This window comes from Crinia signifera, chromosome 3 (genome assembly GCF_055691185.1).
Source record: "Crinia signifera chromosome 3, ASM5569118v1, whole genome shotgun sequence".
Classification (NCBI taxonomy): Eukaryota; Metazoa; Chordata; class Amphibia; order Anura; family Myobatrachidae; genus Crinia; species Crinia signifera.
In genome coordinates, this window is record NC_139219.1 from 148,749,680 (window position 1) to 148,770,779 (window position 21,100).

The following is a 21,100-nucleotide window of genomic DNA, read 5'->3' on the forward strand; positions in this document are numbered from 1 at the left end:
TTGCTGACCAGAGATAGGACCTCATCCCAATATGCAGAGATCAGAGGGCATTCCCACCAAATGTGCATAAAGGTGCCCTTATTTCCACAATTCCGCCAGCAGAGGTCTGGAGTTGTTGGGAAAATAGAATGTAATTTCTCAGGGACCAGGTACCAGCGCGAGTAAATCTTAAAAGAGTTTTCTTTGATATTTGTGTTAATAGAAGTTTTAGCTACCCGTCGTCTAATATCTGCCCAATCTTCTTCCTCTATATTAATCCCCAGATCTGTTTCCCAGGCCCTTTCAAAAGATTCTTTGTGTTGGTCAGGTTGGGCATTTAATACAGAGTAGAGAACAGAAATGGCTCCTACACGCTCAGGGCTATAGTTGCAGATTCGCTCAAACGTTGTCATTGGCCTCGGCTTTTGTGTCTTATAGGAAGTTTGGATTAAACTTTTCAATTGCATATATTCAAAGCTGTGTGTTATCTCCAAATTGTACTTCTCACATAAATCTGAGAAATTCTGAGGGGCGAAATCACCCAATATGTGTAGAAATCGTGTAATCCCACGTGTGGCCCATGGGTGCATATAACTACTCATACCGCCCAGTTGAAAATGGGGGTGTCGCCAAAGGGGAGGCTCTGACTGTTTTAATATATTTGAAAATTAGCTGTGATGTTGACCTTTATAGTTGCATTCCTGGATATACTCTTGCCATTGCTTAATGCATCCATTTCTTCAGTCAATATTGCTATAACAATTTGAAAAATCTAAAATCTTCACTGCATACATCTCCCCACTATTCCTGATGTTTCCACTGTGGTGTGATATACTGTCCAAATTTGCCTGCAGTGCCAGATATACTGTATATGGCATTTCCTAGTGGAGCAAACTCCAGAACGTTATGCTTTTAGGAGCTTAATGTGTACAGACATCTCACAACCCATCTTTGGGACTGTTGTGTCATGTTTGCTATTTGTAAGGTTTCACTGCAAAATGTATTTGATGCATCTTGCCCTTGCTCGGTGCAATGTCATGTGCCAAGTTACGCCTCTTTCACATGCTCCGACTCCTGCCGGGCGGCGAAAACCTGCACGGACAAAAGCTGTGCGGTGCACAGTAATTAATAATGTACACGATTGTGTCCATTCACACGGGACAACCACGACCCGGCCACCCGGTTGCAGCCGGACATCACCACTGGAAGGGACAGCTGCCGGAGGAGCCGGGGCTTGTGAATGGGGCCTTAGACTTCCACATAGACAAATACTTCAATGTACTGTAGGTTTCACTGATTGCTGCAAATATAATATGAATATTATTTAAATACAAGACATTTTATGTAAATGTAATGCTCAATAACGCACTATGGTCATTAGAATACATTAGACATAATCACACAATCTGATACCTTCATTTATATTCGAATGCCTGACTTCTACAAAGCAAAGTTACATTTACACTAAATTGGCTTTCTCTTTTGAGTGGTATTAAGCTTATTATTTAATATTAACGTCATGAATAAATTGACTCCTCGTACTGCATGTTCATTAAGTTTCTGTGGAAGGTTACAATTGGTTTAACATAAAAGATACCATTAACAAAATGACTTTAATAACCCCAATGACCAGTGTTTATAGTAGTGTACTTTTGCAGGATTTTACAGGTTTTTTTTTAGCTACAGCTTTAAATAATTCTTAAAAGGAAACTACCAGTTGAATAAACATAAAGAGAAAATAGTAGCCCATACACAGTGACAGTGAAAGCCCAAATTAGGCTATACGGTGCATGCACCGGTCTCGTGCAACCGCAGAAGAGCAGAGAGGGGACTCTAAAAGCAGAAACAAATGATGATATTGTTCCTGTCTTTTTTGCATCGTAGTTCAGATTACACTATCGTGTGATAGCAAATCTGAAAAGAGCAGAGTAATGAAAAGCCAAGCTTTCTGTTCTTTTATGAAGTACAAAAAAGTATGGCGATGCAAATAATGAAGTTATCCACAGTATCCCACTCTATGAATTAAGAAAGCAGAGAAAAAAGTCCTGTTTTCCACAAAACCAATACAATAAAGGGGTTCCCTCCTCCAGAGTGACCCTTGCCCAAGCAGAAGCCCAGGGCTGTCCCCAATGCCCCTTGGGCAGTTTCCGGAAAACTGATCCTACCGTACCTGAACTTGCCATTTTCCAGTAGTTCTTGTCCCGGACTTTGCATTTCCTGCTAGACTCAAGATTTCAAAGGGAAGAAAAATGTAATCTTCCCAGTGTGGGATCTTGCATGTTTTGGATTCTCTATGGCGCCATTTCTCACCAGATGCTGGAGAGTAATGTGTTGTGTGTTCAGTGTAGGCATCGTGTTACTTTTTTTTTTTTATAAAACTGTCAAAAATGTATGCGTGCCACCATTACTAGAAGTGCTGTGGTTTGCAGCAGTGTGTAAAAACGAAAGTCATGTTTTGTTCAAGTAAAATCAACACAAAAGTGCACTAGAAATCTAAATATTTCACAATGTTGAAGAAAGCATTACCTCTAACATTCACTGCCGAATACCTTACACTGCATGTAGTGTTAAGGAAAGGCTCCAGCCAAGGCTTTTGTTTGTGAATGGTGGGTCTGCTAGAGCTACTGAAGTTTCATGCAGTAGATGAATGCCTACTGAGGATGCTGGAGGCACCGAGGTCCCTTAACCCCCTGCTCACCCCCCGTTCCAAAGAGAAAACCAAGAGAAGTAGTACCCAACAGACGGCCCTGCACTTGGAAGAACAGAGCTGTATTCTCACTTAACATAAAGAAAACTGCAGGCCCTCTGGTATGCCCATTCAGATCTGTCCTTTCTAATCCAGGACAATTGCTGAATTCAATGAAGCTTCAGATCTATCCTGTTTTATAGAGACTTGGCTAGATGAAAATGCGGTTCCTATCTTGGAAGCTGCAGTCCCAACAAAGTTCTCTGTCATGCACAATTGGACTGGAACACAGGGAAAGTGGGGTGGCTATCCGCTTAAAAAAAAATCACTCAAACTTAGGGTCCAGTCTAAGGAAATTACTCGCTCGTTTGAGTGCATCGTTGCCCGGAGTTCAACAAGATTAGGTTTCAGAGTAGTCCTCAATATCTACCCCGTGGAGATGGAAAGTTATTTCTACAAAAACTTGTAGACACTGTTGCTGGTCTAGTTCTGCAGCATCAATGATGGCTCATCCTTGGGGATTTCAATGCATGGGTTGATGATGAGCTCTCAACCCTTGGCCAAGTCCTTCTGTGCACAATAAATTATCTGGGCTTAACACAATTAATTCCTTCGGCCATACCTAAACATGATTACATTCTGGGGGTGACATATAATAGGATGAGATTTTCGGACTTTTGAGACTTTTAGTGAAAAAACATCAGAATTTGCCTGTTTTGTGTAATTCACACATGTAATAACATGTGACTTTACACTTATTGCTGGTGAATTTGAACGTTTTGGCTTGTCGGAAAATTTGCACAGATCAAATCGCATCCAGATGTTTTCCCATTATAAAGTATATAATTCTCAAATGTAATAGGGTGTGATAGACCAGGTTCAGACCAGCAAATTTGGCAGAATCATGCATATATAAGTGTAAACTAAACAAAAATGTGTGGAGTCCCCCCTCCTGAGTCGAACCAGGCCTGGACTCGTTGAGCCGGTCCTTATTCCAAAAATATGGGGGACAAAGGGCATAGGGGTCCCCCGAATTTCTGAAACCAGCCCCAGGGTCTTGGCCTGGTCCTGGTTCCATTGACAGCTGCCGAGTGAGCAGGCTTTTCAATAGTGGAGACAGGGACCCTGTGACGTTATGGGCTTCTGATTAAGTGCATGAAAAATTCCTTTGGACAAGAAGGCACAGTATGAAGCTATTTCAAATCATTTCTCACTGGCAGGTCACAGAGGTTTCTGGAGTATTCTCATCTTCATCAGTGCCACTGCATGTGGTGTCCCATAAGGTTTGTGGGGGCCCAAAGAAACCAAGAACTTCAACCAAGGGCTGGCAACAGAAATCTTGGGGCCTGGTACACTTATATTTCTGGGCCTGTTTCCTCAGTAACTTACTTTACAATGTTGCCTCCTTCAGGGCCTGTTTCCTCAGTAACTTACTTTACAATGTTGCCTCCTTCAGTCAAGAATTCAGTCAAGAATGTGTTGCATGCGTTACATGTTGTTACTATTAGGTGGACGAAGGATTGCCTGCTTCCACTGCAGCCTGCAGCAGCAGCTCAATGTTACCTGTAGTCCAGCAGCGCAGGGGTTCATCGAGGGTCATTTTATCAGTGGCCAGACATGGTCTGCCTATTCACAGCCATTGATTGAGGAGTGGCTGAGTGGGATGACTGGGGGGCTGCTGAGAGGCAGGTGAGCTGAGCATTGAGGAGGCTGACAAAGAGGCTCAGCAAGTGGCTAAGAGCCTGGGGCCTTTGTACTTGGATGAGTGGCCAGGGAGCTGTGCAGTCAGATGGACAGCTTTGTGGCTGGTGTATTGAGCATGCGGACAAGTGATTGCACAGCCAGGGGGCTGGGAAGCCAGTGTCTGTGCAGGCATTGCTGTTTGGCATGGGGGGGAGGGGGCTGAGTATGTAGCTGAACGGCCATGGGGCTGTGTGGCCGAAGGACTGAGCAGGAGGTCGATGCTTAGGAGGCTAAACAGTCAGAGGGCAGTGCAGATGGCTGAGCGGCCCGGTGGTATGAGCAAATAACTTCTGCAGCACTTCCTTGGTGCCCCTCAGATCGTCGGGGCTCGGGTCAGTTGTCCTCTTTGACCTCCCCTGTCGCTGGGCCTGCTACAACCACAGAAGGGTCAGTAGTTACCATAGTGCCTTTTCAATTTATAACATAAAGGTGATAAATATTGTGAGCTGCATAAAGGTAAATATTGTGAGCTGTGAGGTGATCAAAAATGACTGTAAATTAATGTTGGGTTAATACTAATTAGGAGAAAAAAATAGCCCCAAATTACATGATTTTAGTACTTTATTTAAAAATTCAGACCCAAAACCAAAACTGGAAATCATAATCAAAAGACTAGGGGGTGATTGTGGTAAAACAAGAACACAGGGGTCCGCACACATCTCTATGTCTCTATGTCTCTATACTCTACTGCAGTAGAGGACCAGCCACTAAAGAGTTGTACTGTACTCAACCTCCGTTGGGTTATAATAGGCATCTAATTACAGCAGCAATGACATTTTATATACTTTGTTCTGTAATGTGCTCTACACAGCAACCATGTCACCAAAACGTATTTGTATTGTTTATTATTGTATAACAGTCACCAGAATGGTCTCTGTAGTTGTCAGATGGTTACCAGGATGAATAGCTTCTATTGTATTGTCACCATGTTGAGCTCTGTATTGAGCATAAAAAGGCCAGATATGCAATCATACCAAACCATGAAAAATCAAATAGTATCACGCATATTTTATTTGTCAGAATAGAAGCAAAAAAAGGCATCTGAGCCTTACACTCAAACAGCCAGATTACTGATATCAGAATCAGACTGTAATGTGTTACACAGAGTGTTCTCAGCTTAGAGTAAGAGTAGATTACTGGGAAATCTCTGTGCATTTCACTGTCAGAACCACAGTCAGTCTGTAATACTACTTAGCAGTGGAACACATTTCTCATGACAGTAACCTAAAACAAAGGATCATTGTCACAATTTAAAAACATGGAATGAAAAAGTGTTTTAAGAATGGTTACAAATACATTTGAATTTGATCCATGTGATAAACTATACTTCACTTTGACTGTAACTTTGAGTGCAACATGCAAAATAGATGGTATATACTGTATTGTCCCTTTCTGCCATCAGCACAGTCAGGCGCTGACATAAATGTAAGGCCTATATAAATATGGTACATTCATCAATGATAAAATACAAGTTACCCAATTTCTGAACTGCATCCGATGGTGTGAGCATTTAGCATACCCCACAATTAATTTGTTTGTTCTTCATTTATTTTACATTTGTTGCAGCTTACTGCCTGACATTCATACATTTCTTCCATTCAGAAAAGTCACTGTATTAATTAATGATACTAGCAAAACATAGTGGGTGGTTTTAGAAAACCAAAACATGTATCTCCTTTCTGCTATAACTGGACATTGTGTAAGTGGATGGTTAGGGTCTATTTTGAAATGTATCCTTTTTATAGTTAGCTATTGAGTTTCTGGAAATGTATGATTCCCGTATACAGTATATACGTTTATGTACGTAAAGCAAGTTTAAGAATCGTATGAAGGACAAATTGTTTTCTAATGTGTCCACGTCCAATATAAAAACCCAATGCAATATATATCGTCCATGTACTGTATTTAGAAATTAACATTATCACATTTTTGGTACTGTTCCTTTATATCTATTTTGTATTAATGCATCAAGCACACTTTAGTGTGACAAGTTAAGGTAACCATCACAACATTACACAGGCGATTCATAGCAAGTACTGTAGGTATAAGACTGTAAGCTCCTTGGAGCGGGGGCCCTCCTTCCTCCTGTTCTCACAGCCCTCTTCTTGAATTTCAATTACAGCTCTCTTACCCTCTACCATCTATACCAGCATCTCTTCTCACTTGTGATCATTTATCTCTACCGACAACCTGCCCCTGGTGCCATGCAAACTTCTCTGCTTCCCTACATCTCAGCTGCATTGTGTACTGAGAATTATGCTGGTAATTGTAACCTGTGCTCTATTGTAGTTCTCCAGTTACGGTTATGTTTAGTTCTGTGTACCTTGTATTGTTGTAATGTGTGCTATGGCCCTTATTCAGATTTGATTGCAGTACAAATTTGTTTGGAAAATGGGCAAAACCATGTGCACTGCAGGTGGGGCAGATGTAACATGTGCAGAGAGAGTTAAATTTGTGTGGGGTGTGTTGAAACTGAAATCTAAATTGCAGTGTAAAAATAATGCAGCCAGTATTTACCCTGCACAGAAACAAAATAACTCACACAAATCTAACTCAGTAGATAAGGCACACTTTTTCTTCAAACTAATTGGTTTTGACAGGTCCACGCCCCTTTTATACAGGTTGTCCACGCCCCTTTTATACAGTTGATATCAAACGTGATAGCGCGTGATAAGCCCGTATCACGTTTGATATGAAAGTGGTATAAATAATATTAACCCCCGTATTAAAATATAATTGGTTTGATACTGCAACTTCATACACTGATATTGGCTATGTGAAATAACACATATATAAAGTACGCGTAATGTTATCTTAATCAGCTGGTAGAATTTCTAAACATAATGCTAAAAAGATGTTAGAAAAATATGGTATACAACAGATATATAATTCGTAGAACTGTATATCTTGTTTTATATCAAATTTGATTTGTGTAGGATGTCTCGCAACGCTGATCATCAAAACAGCCGGCTGAAAGCCTGGTATTATAACGTTTTAAAGCCGGGTAGTTTTTGCGGCATTGATAAATATTATAAAGCTTTGAAAAATAAATTTAAAAGGACCGATGTGAGAAAATGGTTACAAGAGCAAGACGCGTACACATTGCACAAACCGGCTAGAAAAAACTATAAAAGGAATATGATATGCGTATCGGATATAAATCAACAGTGGCAATGTGATTTGGTATCGCTCATAGATCTGGCAAAGCACAACGACGGCGTAAAATATATACTAACAGTCATCGATATATTCAGTAAGAGGGCCTGGGCTGAAAGTCTGACTGCTAAGAGCGCGACGACTGTCGCTAAGGCTTTTGAAAAATTATTCCAACAGGGGGGACGTACCGAGGAAACTACAAACCGATAATGGTAAAGAGTTTCTAAACAAAGTCCTAAAAAAGTTGTTAGAAAAATACGGTATACAACATTTCACAACCAATAATGATGTGAAAGCAGCCGTTATAGAACGCTTCAATAGGACTTTAAAAACACGAATGTGGCGATATTTCACGGCGAATAATACATACCGATATATAGACGTTTTACAAGCGTTCATTACCAGTTATAATAACACATACCATAGAACGATTAAGCGGGCGCCGAATGAGGTGGATGGCTCTAATGCGCTGGATGTCTTCAAGACGATATATGGCGATTACTTTAGAAGTAAGAAAACAAAGGCTTGTTTAGCGGTCGGGGACCACGTTCGTATCTCAAAATATAAGGATATATTTCAGAAAGGTTACGAACAGAGTTTTTCTGAGGAAATATTTGTAATACGCGGCGTGAACACTAAAGGACTTAAGCCGCTTTACACGTTGGAGGATCTCTACGGGGAAGCTATAACGGGTAGTTTTTACCCCGAAGAACTTCAAAGTATACCGAAAAACTATAATAGGATTTACAAAGTGGAGAAGGTTTTAAAAAAATAAGACGGTTAGAGGGAGGAAATACGTATTAGTCAAGTGGCGCGGATACCCCACAAAATTTAACAGTTGGGTCGCTGCATCAGAGATAAAAGATATATAAACAAAGAGGAAGATGGATGACAAACCCTTCTACATAACATTGCCGAGTAACGCCTCAGCCGATACATTTCCACAAAATAAGATTTCTGACTATACCACAAAGTTAGCAAGGCCTATAGACTTAAGTGGAGATTGGGAAGTAGCTCTTACAGAAATACAATACCCACACACCTGGAATACAATCGATGTGCGTGATTGTGTGTTGAAAATAACAAAGTGGGATGGGACGAGCGGTACAGTAACGAGGGTTTGCGTTAAACCGGGGTTTTATGAAACCATCGGGGCGTTACTGTTTTCTTTCAACGCTGAAATTGACCGACATAAACTGGATGGTTTAAAACTATTGTACGATCCGCTTGAACGAGAGATAATCATCGACAACAAGGCGATGTACAACATCTCAGCCGGTCCTAAATTGTCGAGAATACTGGGGTTATACCCGAAAACTAAGTTTTTAAAACCGTGCGCCGACATCAGCGGAGGACAATATACGCTCTTCGTGTACACAGATATTATCGAACATCAGAGGGTCGGTGATAGTTATGTTCCGTTGTTGCGCACCGTTGAAATAAAGGGCCGTAACAACGAGATGGTCACTATACGGTATGAGAAGCCCGATTATGTTCCGTTGTGCAAGACGCATTTTGACACTATAGCCATAGAGATAAAGAATGATCAGAACGAAAACATGTCATTCAAGTTTGGGAAAGCGAACGTGAAACTACATTTCAGACGTCGCAAATCCGAATTTTATTAAAGACAATGGTGGCCGTTAAAAATTATGGTGACCCGGGGCTCTATGCGCAATATTATAAAACACAGGCCGGTAATGGATTACCCGGTTTTCACGGCAGCGCGTATATGTACGGGTGCGGTTTAGGCGGTATTTTTCGAAGCCTGTTCAGAAAAGCGGTACCGCTTTTCCGAAGAGGGCTGGCGATAGCAAAGCCCCACGTGAAGAATGCAGCACGCAACATCGCGAAAGACGTCATCGGACAAGCCACAGCGGCGGTTGTGAGCAAAATACACGATGCAAATCAAGCGAAGCAAGATGGATCAGGTTTAATCTATGCCAGGAAAGGGGCGGCTAAAAATAAACGGAAGCGGGCAATACGACTTCCGACATGGTGCAGACCCCTTTTAAACAAAAAACGGAGCAGACGCGGCTTAATTAAAAAAAGGAAACCGAAGCGGAGGGTCGGTGATATTTTTTAAGCATGTCTTTCATACACAATGAATCCATGGAATGCGCAAAATCTGAACTTGATCTTTTTGACGTACCACCGACGCAGACCAGCGTAGAGAAAAGCCTCTACGTCGAAGTTCAACCTTTGGCGGCATTATCCGAGACCGCTCCGCTTGAATTCTACATAGCGGCCAGCGGGGAACACTACTACGATCTGAACAACACATTGCTGTACGTGACCTGCAAGATCGTACGGCATGATAACACGGCTATACCTCAAGACGCCAAGGTCGCTCTTATTAATTACCCCATAGCAACTTTATTTAGCCAGGTTGATGTCACATTGGGCGATAGGCTCATATCGCAGTCCAATAATCTTTACGCTTATAGGGCCTACATAGAGACCATACTGAATTATAGCTCAGATGCGTTATCCACAAAACACACAACTGGATTATTCTACAAAGATGTGGCTGGAGAACACAACACAAGAACCCTGGATGGTGTAAACACAGGGTTTATAAAAAGGGCAAGAACAACGACACAAAGTCGAACGGTTGAATTATTGGGGCCGCTACACTGTGACCTTTTTCATCAACATAAACTAATATTGAACGCCGTGGATTTGAAGATAAAACTCATCAGAAACAAAGATGCTTTCTGCTTAATGTCTGCTGAAGCGGAGGCCTTTAAAATTCAGATTGTTGCAGCGTCCCTGTTTGTGAAAAGAGTTCAGGTCTCACCCGCAGTCCGGATTGGACACGCCCAGGCCTTACTGACCACCAACGCCAAATATGCGATCGATAGAGTGGGCATGAAGATCTATAGCATACCGACGGGGAGTCGCGTATTTAATTTAGAAAATCTGTTTTTAGGCCAGGTACCAAAAACCGTTATAGCCGCTTTTGTAGATAATGAAGCGTTTTCAGGAGCCTATGACAAAAACCCTCTACGGTTTGAACATAAAAATGTAAACTTCGCATCCCTATACCTGGATGGAACACCGCATCCGGCCAAACCATTTCAACCAGACTTTGAACACGGTAATGCGGTTCGCGAGTATATGTCACTCATTCAGATCACAAATAAGCAGAAATCAGATTCGGGTATACTAATTGACCGTGAAGAGTACCTCAACGGCTACACACTATTTGCTTTTGATCTGTCGCCTGAACAGGAATGCGCGGAGCATCTGTCTCTAATCAGAACCGGAAATCTACGAGCTGAATTCCGGTTTGCAGGAGCACTAGACCGGACAGTCAACATAATAATATACGCATTATTTGATAATATCATCGAGATCAACCAGAGGCGCGATGTGCTGTATGATTATCTATAAATGAAATAAATAATTTTTATATTTATCGTATATTTACCAATATTCATCACCCCATCAGCGATATGAACACATTACAGATAAATTGTATACTGTACGCTAATCCGGTGACGCGCCTGTTTTTTAAAGGGACCTACCCGTGTGATATGCTTCCGAGCGGTAAACTATCGCAATACCCCTGCGCGTTTGTAATCAACACACATACCAGCGCCCAACCGGGGGAGCATTGGTTGGCCGTTTATTTTAACAACCAGCGCGAGTGTTACTTTTTGGACTCTTACGGTTTAGAACCTGACAACCCCCTATTCCCAAAGGCCATAATAAATTTTTTAAACTCAAATTCAAAAAGAATTTACCACCAAAATAAGCAGTTGCAAGGTTTTAACAGTACCGTTTGTGGACAATATTGTATATACTTTATATTTTTCATGTGTAAAAATTACAATTATACAGATGTGTTGGCCCGTTTTAGTTTTGATACAAAACGTAATGATCGCTATGTATCAAACTTTGTAAGACGTCTCCCTAGAAGTCATTGTTTGAGTCGTTATACGGGTAACTGTATACAGTCCTGTGTCACCAGTAACCAACATGTGTTTGATAAAAATAATGTGTAATACAAAATTGTTTGTGTAACTTGTAACTAATGTTGTGATTGAAATGCTGTATGTACATCGCTTATGGTTACTTTCTATTAAAAAATCTTGCTTATTGAACTTTATATCGTGTGATTGCATATTTTTGCAGACAAACTGGTTAGAATCAAAGAACAAAACAGCATTTTATAAATCATAATCATATTTTATTGGTACAGACAAAATGTATTTACAGCAAAATAATCACGAATAACACGATAAACTTTACAGTTAAAACAATACACTAAATACATGATACAATACAAATTAAACGTCATCGTACAAATTAAACACACAAAAATACATTGTATAAAAACATTATAAATTAGTTATATGTTAAAGGTTCAACCACTGCGAATCCTGAAACAGATTTACGGATCTTTTCCTCGGTAGTAAGTATCCGTGTGGCGTCGTTAACCCGGGGGAATTTAAAACATTTATACGACTTTTTTTAATGTTGTGTATTGGGGAGGCTATATTTACATTGCCAATTTCATCATCGTAGATTTCAGCTTTTAAGCGATCTAACTGTAATCTGTTTCATGCATTACCAACTACAGTGGACGGGATATTCAACTCAGCCATAGCACGCATAAATTCAATCCAGCCGTTAGGCATTTTATGACTCGTCACGCTGTGATTTTGCGTGATACCCCTTATCAAGTCTAACACATTGGATCCTGGCACTGTGACGCCTTTATACATAAACACACCCTTGCGGTCCCAATTCGCAACGTCTTTAGAGCGAACCATTTTACTCATTAGTATTTCACAGTTCTTTTTATACCGCGCATTAACACTGTTCAAGACATCGTGGTAAACAGCGTCGGTAGCATCGTCTTGTGTAGGGTTAGTTGTATCCTCAACAGCATTTGCACCGGGTGATAAAAGCGTTAAAGTTGACATTTCTCTATCAGTTTGTTTACTCAACACCAGGTATCTCTGTAACACAGCTGTGTAGCGTTTTGCCTTTTCATACTCTGATAAAGCATTATTATGTAGTATACTTATGATCTCAGCATCTAGGCTTTGCGTGGCTGTTTTGCGTATATCATCGCCGGTTGGTTTGATGTTTAAACGGTCTATCTGTTGCTGGGGGACCAGATACATTTTCTCAGCGTATTCCATCACCGATTAGACAGTAGTCCGGTAATTAATGGAATAGCAAATCCTAGCAACGATCCGATAAACCCACCCGACTGTTTCACCAACCTCTTCTTTTTCCCAATGGCGCATTTCTTATTACAAAGCGATTTTATAAGGTTCCTCTTCTTTTTAAGGTAGTTCAACTGACGCTGTGACAGGGGTATTTTACCTTTAAGCGTATTGAGAGCAATCTCACATATGGCTGTCACCAAATCGTTTGAAGCGTTGGATAATATAGCGTTTCTTTGGGCCGGTTTGGCTTTAATGAGGGTTTTTAAAAGGGCCCAATTACGCCTTATCCTGGTCGACATGTTCACAGCTGTTAGAAGTGGTAATGAATGACTATAGGATGCGCGGTTATAGCTATTTAGAACCCCGCTTCTTAACAACATAAGCTACTGGTGTGTCGGGGGGAAATAAACCGCTTCGTAAACGATAATCATCAAGGGCGTTGTTTCTTAAATCAACCAGTAAATAACCGTATGGTGGCTCCGTAGCGGACTCATAGGCTTCAAGAAAAAAACGATATTTTGATGGGTACATTTGTCTAGCCAGAATGCTAACCTGCATTTTATCCCTGGGGTTTTTAAACAGGACCATATATTTTGTGTTTAAATGTATAGTCCTGCTCTTTCTACCTTGACAAAATATGTTTTGCACAAGGTACATGATACTGAGATTACGATGGTGCACATACTTTGTGAACGCTTTCTCAACCTCAGAATTATTACTCGCTGCATCCATCAAGTCATCTATCACCGTTAAATTAACCTTATCAGGGGGAAAAAGCTGGTCGTCGCTAAATGACTCGGGCAACCCCTCTATAAAACGCATACCAGGGTGAGCACCCAGAAGTTGGTCATATATTGGTTGCCAACAGGTGTAAAACCAAACAATATTATCAGGGACATGCGTCATATGTGTGGATGCGTGTTGTATTAGCGTTTTCACAAAATAACTTTTCCCCGAATTGGAGGGTCCGGCTAAAATACAGGAGAAGGGATGTTGAAAACGGATGTCCATCTTAATAACCAAATGGTAGGGTTGTAAAATTATCCGTGAGGTTACGTTTAGTGTAAACACACTTTTGCGTTTTCTGCAGCATACGGGTTTCAATCTGCCAGTACTTTTTCACACGTACTATACCGGGCTGCCTGGTCACAATTTTTTTCTGATCCTCGCCTTTGGGGTTTAAAGGGTAATCTAAGACCAGTTCTTTCAGACTGTCAAAGTTAACGTGCTGCTCATTACAAACATTCAACGTTATACCTTTGACCTTGAGGCTCGTCTTGCCGTTGCTTAGTCTATAGCCGTATGACTTGGGGCCGGCTGAAACAAACTCTGTTATATGCGTACCAGCTGGTAGTTCGCTGGTCAACTCCCCTAGATAATCGCCTAATGGCGGATTCCAGTCACCGGGCCTGCTGACAAAAATTACAGAATCTGTATCGTGATACAGACATCTATCTTGTAATCTATCCAATAGGTTGTACAACTCGACGCGTGCGTGCGCTGTGGTAAATGCAGCTATAAATATATTTGTTGTTGAAGACCTGGTATAATGGTCTTTGGCGTATTTCCAGTTGACCATAACAGTTTCTGAGTCTATGAAGTCTAAAGCAGACACCTCATAGTGTGGTTGAAAGGCATATTCAAAAAGCTTATCAGGATCTGTCACTAGACAAGTATTGGGCATGTTGCTACGTTGACCAAATTTACCCCATAATGAGTTTAAAAACAATTTAGAAATTTGTCTTTTGGCGGGGTTGACATTTATGTGTTCGTGTCTTAAAGCTATGCCCTCATTTTTTTGATACGCGTCTATGTACTCTTGTTGTTTCACAGAGTCTGTACACCAATCGGGGTAACCAGAAGCCTCCTGTTTATCTCTGAGGTGTGTTTTAATGTAACCTGAAAACAAATCATCAGATCTCTCATCAAAATGCCACACCTCATAGATTTTACACACTTTGTACCCCTTTTCTATAGCAAGATTTATCTCCACTGTGCACCATGTACCGGTTAGGGCGCGGTTTTCTGAGTCATGAACGCACGGCTCACACTGTCCAGATTCGGCGCATGTGCGGCACAGCGGAAACATTAACTTACCATTCATTTTAACCGGTAAAACTGGAAAGAAAAGGCCTCGCGGAGGATTAATTTTTAATTTAACAAAACCGAAATACTTTGTGACATCATCAAAGTCCTTATAAATGATGCGTGGGTGACGTATAGGATATGTTTTGGTCTTGTTGACAAATGGGTATAGGCTAGTAAAGTCAAAATAGTGTATTTTTTCATCGCACTCTGTCTTGTGATAAAGTTTTATGGCGTTAGTGCGTCCGCCATAAAGACCATCACGAGGATCCAAGGGTTCAGGGATTTCCAAACCTTTCAGAAAAACCTGAAGCTCCTCATCAGTCTCCCTCATTTTCTTCCACTCACACCCCCACATCTCCCTTATCTGAAATCCACACCGTTTAAGGAATTGTATCCTTAACTGTGTCTTGTGCCGCAGTTGACCGTAGGTTGTTTTAGTCAGATTGTTTTCATCATCGGCTTTGTAACAGTTGTCACAACCGTGATAAAAACACCCCTGGAATTCAAAAGCTGTTGGCACGCCGTTAATCACGGCGTAACCATCCAGACTGTATCTACCGACTTTCTTCTCACCACCTTGTAAAGCGTGTCTTATACTCACACCTTCTTTGTGTTCTATGTACATTAACCACTGTATGGCTGGTGTTGAGTAACGCTTCTGGGTCTTGTGATAGTTATCACCCGGTACAAGAGCCAATGTGTTTGCCTGTAAATATTTACAACGATACATAGCCATACAAACCGACGCTAAAGTCGTCAGTTGGAATGGATCAACGTGACGTTTAACGGCTACATCTTTTTTCTCTGCCGCTATTACAAACTCCTGTTCTGTCATGGCTATAACGGCTGATCTGAAAGCTGCGCACCCTTTTTGCAATATTCTGACATCCTCTTTACAATATCGTATTAATTCTTTTTGAAAATTAAACACCTTGTGTTTGTTTTTTTCGTACCACTCTGTAACATCAGCGGCCTCCTCAGGCATCATGTGTTGTAGGCCAAAATATTCTATTGAGGGCATGCCCCCTATGTAATTTTGGTTATCGGCTGTGTTAAAAAAATGCGGGAAATGACCTTTAACGCCATCAAATCCCATGGCCTTTGGAAATCTGCTCAATTTCATGGGGAGAAAATTGAGAGAGTCTATAAACCTAATCTTCAGATCTTTTATTGTGATACACATTATGTTTCCGCCATTAGAGATGAGGGATACAGTATACCGTTCTTTGATGATCTTGTTCAATACAAAATACGCATCATACCGCCCAGCGTTATGGGCTATGAATGTGTAATGCGCAAATTTTGGTTTCATGAACGTCTTTACAAAATCATCGATACAACCTTTGCCCTTAAACTCCCAGGATTTCTCACCCATTAATGTGAGAGCGTAACAGTAGTTTGGTATATGTATACCTGTCTCCTGCATGCATTCGAAATCATAAAAGATGTATTTGGTGGTGGGTTCTTCCGCTTTGATGGGCTGTATGTAACACAAATGATCCGCAAACCCATCAACATATGCCTTGCAAGTAGAACACTTTAGCCCCTGACACTCATGAGACCTGCGACGGTAGAGACAACACCTGTCGCAATAAACATGTTCAAGACAGGATATTTTGCGATCTAAAGCTAAGGATTTGTGCTCCTCTAAACATTCACGCGATCTGCAAAATACCCTACAAACCGAACATCTTAATGCGGAAGCCCCATCATCAGCGCACGCTTGTCTGTGACAAGCCTTACAAAAGAAAAGACAATCGTGGCTATTTTTGCGCTCAAAAGTTCGATTACAGAAGGAACAGAAAAATCTCGATCCGAGAAATGCGCAGATATTAATCAGGCCATAATAGTGTGAATCGTGATATAATACATACAGGGTATCACCGTAGCGCGAATCTGAAAAATAGTAATGCCAAGAACTATTATTATGATATAATATTGTAATTTTTGTTTTTAAGTGTTTTTCAAAAACAACAACGTCGCTAAAGCTGACTGCTTTATCGATCGGTAGGTTCAAATCCTTATGAATTTGAAGCGCCCGATCGTGTATTTCAGCGTCTGTGGCATTACCTTTATCCAGAAGTTTGCAGATCGATGCCGCAAAGCACAAATAATTGTGCGTATTGTTGAAATCATACAGGTGTCTTCTGCGCCTTTCTATAATTAAGCTGTATGGAATGCGTCTAAGGCCGCGACCAGTTAGGGCCCCACCCGCTCTATTTCTAAAAACAGTGATCACAAACCTTAAACCCGTGCCTAATAAGAATTCAGCGTTACTTTGAAGAGTGTTTGTAATTTGATTCAAGAAACTGACAGCGTCTAATGATTCTTGCGGCTTTCGGTGTGAGTAGATGGCGTTGTGTAAACCACCCCCCTCCAATCTTAACTGTACACGATCATTAGGGTCAACACCAACCATGAATTCATCAATCATAACCTGTATAGCGTTGTGTACGGCTTCAACACCCTCTGCAAATGATGTAACTCTTTCCAAATTAACAAATTGAAAATGATTATGATACTCAATAGCTCTGAAATTAGGATGGTGTCGCTCATACCTGTTAACAGCTTCTAAGTACACATCTCGCCGACCTTCACCATTACCGGGTGGCGCACCCCCATCTATGTCATTATGCATGGGCGTTGCGGGGTGTTCAACATTGTCAGGTGACGCAGCGTCACCCGGTAATGGTTGGTCCGGTGATTTGTCAGCCTGTGCACACGGGGTTGGGGGTGTGCCTCGCCCCCTGTGTTGTTTACGCTTTCTCAGCCTGTATATGCATTTTAAAGCCTGTTTTATTTTCGAACGGCGAAATAAGTGTGAGATTTTGCACGGTACATTTGCTTTAATTCTTGGGGCTTTTTTACACACATGTAAATTACGTTTCAACCCATAACCCACCATGCCTAGTCACGGATCCGTTTCAATTATCTCGGCAAAATGATACATGTTCGCTTTAATAAAATCCCTAGTCCTCACGGTCTCTGATATATGATTTGATGTTACATTCATGTACATTTCTACAAGTTCTTTAATGATCTCTGGCTTCTTTTTTGAACCATAAAGCTCATCTTTTATACGGTTCAACAGGGAGTTGACATTTCTACGCATGTACCCTATATGCTCACGCATCCTCCCCATGACCGCGTAGTATTGTATTTCCGCATCTTGTCCTAATTGTTCCACATTCTGACCCCCATCAACTATGTCTGTCGATACCACGGTCGGCGGGGCATCCGCACCGCCCGATGCGGTTGCCTCGCCGACCGTGGTAAAAACACTGGGTAGTTTTGTGTAATCATCACCCATTACTTTATCAGGGATTCCGGCTACAGATGTTACAACCTCATCATCATTCTGTGGTGTATCTGAGACTGACTCTTCACTAGGGGTGATAAAAAATGTTTGCCCATTTAAGTCCTCATCATTAGCGGATAATGTAGCTGCAGGCGTGTTACTGACCACGCTTTGCGTTTCTGCAGTATGATGTTCCTGCGTGTCTGAAATTACGATGACATCATCATCCGTCAGCGGCGTGTATCTCTCTCTTGACAGTCGTAAAGTTTTACGAGTCTTCACAGTCTTTGTATTACCGGCAATGTCAATGTCGGATTCAGTAGGTGTTGCAGGTGTTGTAAATGCGTGCGGGTAATCCACATTACTCACGGTTGGCACTGTTTGTAATGCAATTCTTTTTCTCATGGGTCTACCTTCCGAATATTTCAACCTTCTTTTAAGGTCTGATAAATCGGCATTGTTTTCTTGATCGGTTCGACTTTTTGAAATTCTCTGCTTGCTTGGCTTGAAATCGTCGCGCTCGGTGGCCATGATCTCGGCCCTTGATACATTTTCTTGGCGTTGTGGGTCGATCACCGTTTTAGCGGATTCTCCCCCATCCATTTCAGCATTGAGTGGTTGAGCAACCCCGGCCGCGGCTATCATTTTTGCGAATTGTCGCGGATCCGCTGTAAATAAAAAATAACAACGTTTTAGTTACACATTCGCGGACACTAAGACAACCGCTTTATAACACCTTCAGGGCGGCCTCCCAAAACACCCACCCCTCCATGTCGGTTTGCATCTACACAGTCTGTTTAATACCTGTGGTTTCCATTTGTAAAGAGCAATGATGAACGCGGTCCTATATAAGAAACTAAATACACACCTGAATATTTGCCAGATCTTTCCATCGGCGTGGTTCCTACTGTAATAAAAAATCACACTGTTTTAGTTACACATACGCGGCCACAAAGACAGTCGCTTTATAACACATTCAGGAGCACCTCCCAACCCCCACCTTCCTTGTCGGCTTACGTCTACACAGTCTGTTTAATACCTGTGGTTTCCATTTGTAAAGAACAATGGTAAATGTTGTGCTATATAAGAAACCAAATAAATAAACATACACGGGTATTTGTCAAAGGTTTGCGCCGGCATGGTTCCTTTAAACAATGACCAGAAAGCTTGATCGCTGATCTGGGCTCTTTTTGCTCCTTTAGCCAATGCGCTGTTGGGTTGTTTGGCGTTTGATCCAACACCCGATGTCGGTTCTCTGTATCCGGATGGGCCCGCTTCACACGTATCGGCCCTAGGTACCGTAGGTTCATACCGGCTAGCTATGTCATCTGTAATACATATATTATCAATTAACGACACATTCGTTGACTTGAGAAAAAAAAAAAAACGCCATTTAAGTCATGATAACAACAATCCCCTGTGGACACTATTCATGATTTTGCGGCGATATGCAACATTTAACACAAAAACACATTATAAAAACACCGCTAGCCATGTGTCAAAATTCACCTTGTATAGCCGGGTTCTGGTATAGCTGTTTATAGTGTTTTGCCGATGGTAAATTCCAGAGATCATCCATTATGTGTTCTGCATCAGATTTCGACATAATCGGCGATACTAACAGAGAACAAATAACACATTAATATCACAGGCGGTATAAAAATGAATATAACAGGATATATATATATATATATATATATATATATGAGTGTGATCGTGAGAGTTCGCGCGAGATAGCGTGAGAGAGAGTGAGAGAGAGAGAGACATATTTTTGGAAATTTAGACACAACCCCGTATATTTCTTTTAACATACATCACATTTTTTTGACGGCTTATGACCACCTACATTTTTGCGATTCGGACAAATCAGAGTATGCGGCGTATGGGTTTTCGAATGTCGTCAGATCCGGCCCGACTGTGAAATCCGAACCATATGATCCAACTTCAGATGCGACATTTGTGACATCTGAAACTGATTTAAAATAATATATACATAAAAAATAAAATAAAAATTAACACAACAATTTTGTAGAACGAAAAATACAGTCAACACGTGTAACATTTATACCAATAGGGCGCTTGTCTTAACAGACCCTGTGACTAACACAACTGAGCCTGGTAATAATAATTAACACCAACAACGTAACATTTATAAAACCTGTCAATAGCCCCTGTGCCTTAACAAATCATGCCCCTAGCAACAACAATGTGTCTTTGTTCTGTAAACTTACATGTATTTGTCTGCTCATTTGACTGCTGTTGGAAGCTGGGTAAATCTTGTAAATCTCTGAGACTTATTGTATTTGCATTAATGGTTTTGTATTCCTTTCTCTGTAATAAATAATAATAAGTTGAAATAACAATACAATAAGCTATTGTTAAACTATTGTAAATATCATATACACACCTGCATGTTGATGTTTTGTTAATTGATACAGTAGCTTAATTTGTGGTGAATATTTATAGTTCAAAGTCAATTTCTGCAACAATCACTGTTGATAATAAAAGATAACATGATAAGTATCTAACTAGCTCATAATTTAAAATCATTATGTATAATACAATGATGCAATATTAAAATGAAGCTATTTATAAATATCAAAGCTGTAATACCATAATCTGCGATGACTAACATTAACGAACTGTAAATTGTAATAACACAATACACTGTATTTTTAAAAGCAATATGTATAATGTACAGGCCACAATACACTAATCACTGCACATGCAAATGGTCGGTTAAACCCCACCATAGGCTCAATATTTTCTTTCCTAAATAAATGATTAACCACAAGCAGCCAGTATGCCAGCATGTACTCCCAATACATTACAATACAATGCATGCAGCAGCAATCTATATTTTAAGATTGTTTAAAAGCGTACCCAGCCAATAAAAATTAATTACAGGGGATCCGACAAAGCTACTGCAGCATCCCCAGCATATCACATGTGTAGCCAGCAGAC

General features: G+C 40.9%; 1 protein-coding gene across 1 annotated transcript; it reads right to left on the reverse strand.

The window, feature by feature from the left end:
• Positions 1-17,741: 17,741 nt before the first annotated feature.
• LOC146063872 (uncharacterized) lies at positions 17,742-20,609 on the reverse strand. Its single transcript, XM_083176712.1, has 7 exons — positions 20,544-20,609; positions 20,368-20,467; positions 19,983-20,108; positions 19,646-19,753; positions 19,246-19,464; positions 19,005-19,043; positions 17,742-18,804 (listed from the first exon to the last, which is right to left on the reverse strand). Exons 1-7 carry the CDS (start codon positions 20,547-20,549, stop codon positions 17,750-17,752), a joined length of 1,653 nt encoding a protein of 550 aa, XP_083032838.1. The 5' UTR covers positions 20,550-20,609; the 3' UTR covers positions 17,742-17,749.
• Positions 20,610-21,100: the final 491 nt, after the last annotated feature.

Excerpts from the sequence above, each read along its gene's own strand:
- LOC146063872 (XM_083176712.1), bottom strand. Across the intron at positions 19,044-19,245 it reads AACCTTTGACAAATACCCGT|TAGGAACCACGCCGATGGAA; the intron begins GTATGTTTATTT and ends TTTTTATTACAG. Across the intron at positions 18,805-19,004 it reads AAGATCTGGCAAATATTCAG|CGGATCCGCGACAATTCGCA; the intron begins GTGTGTATTTAG and ends TTTTATTTACAG.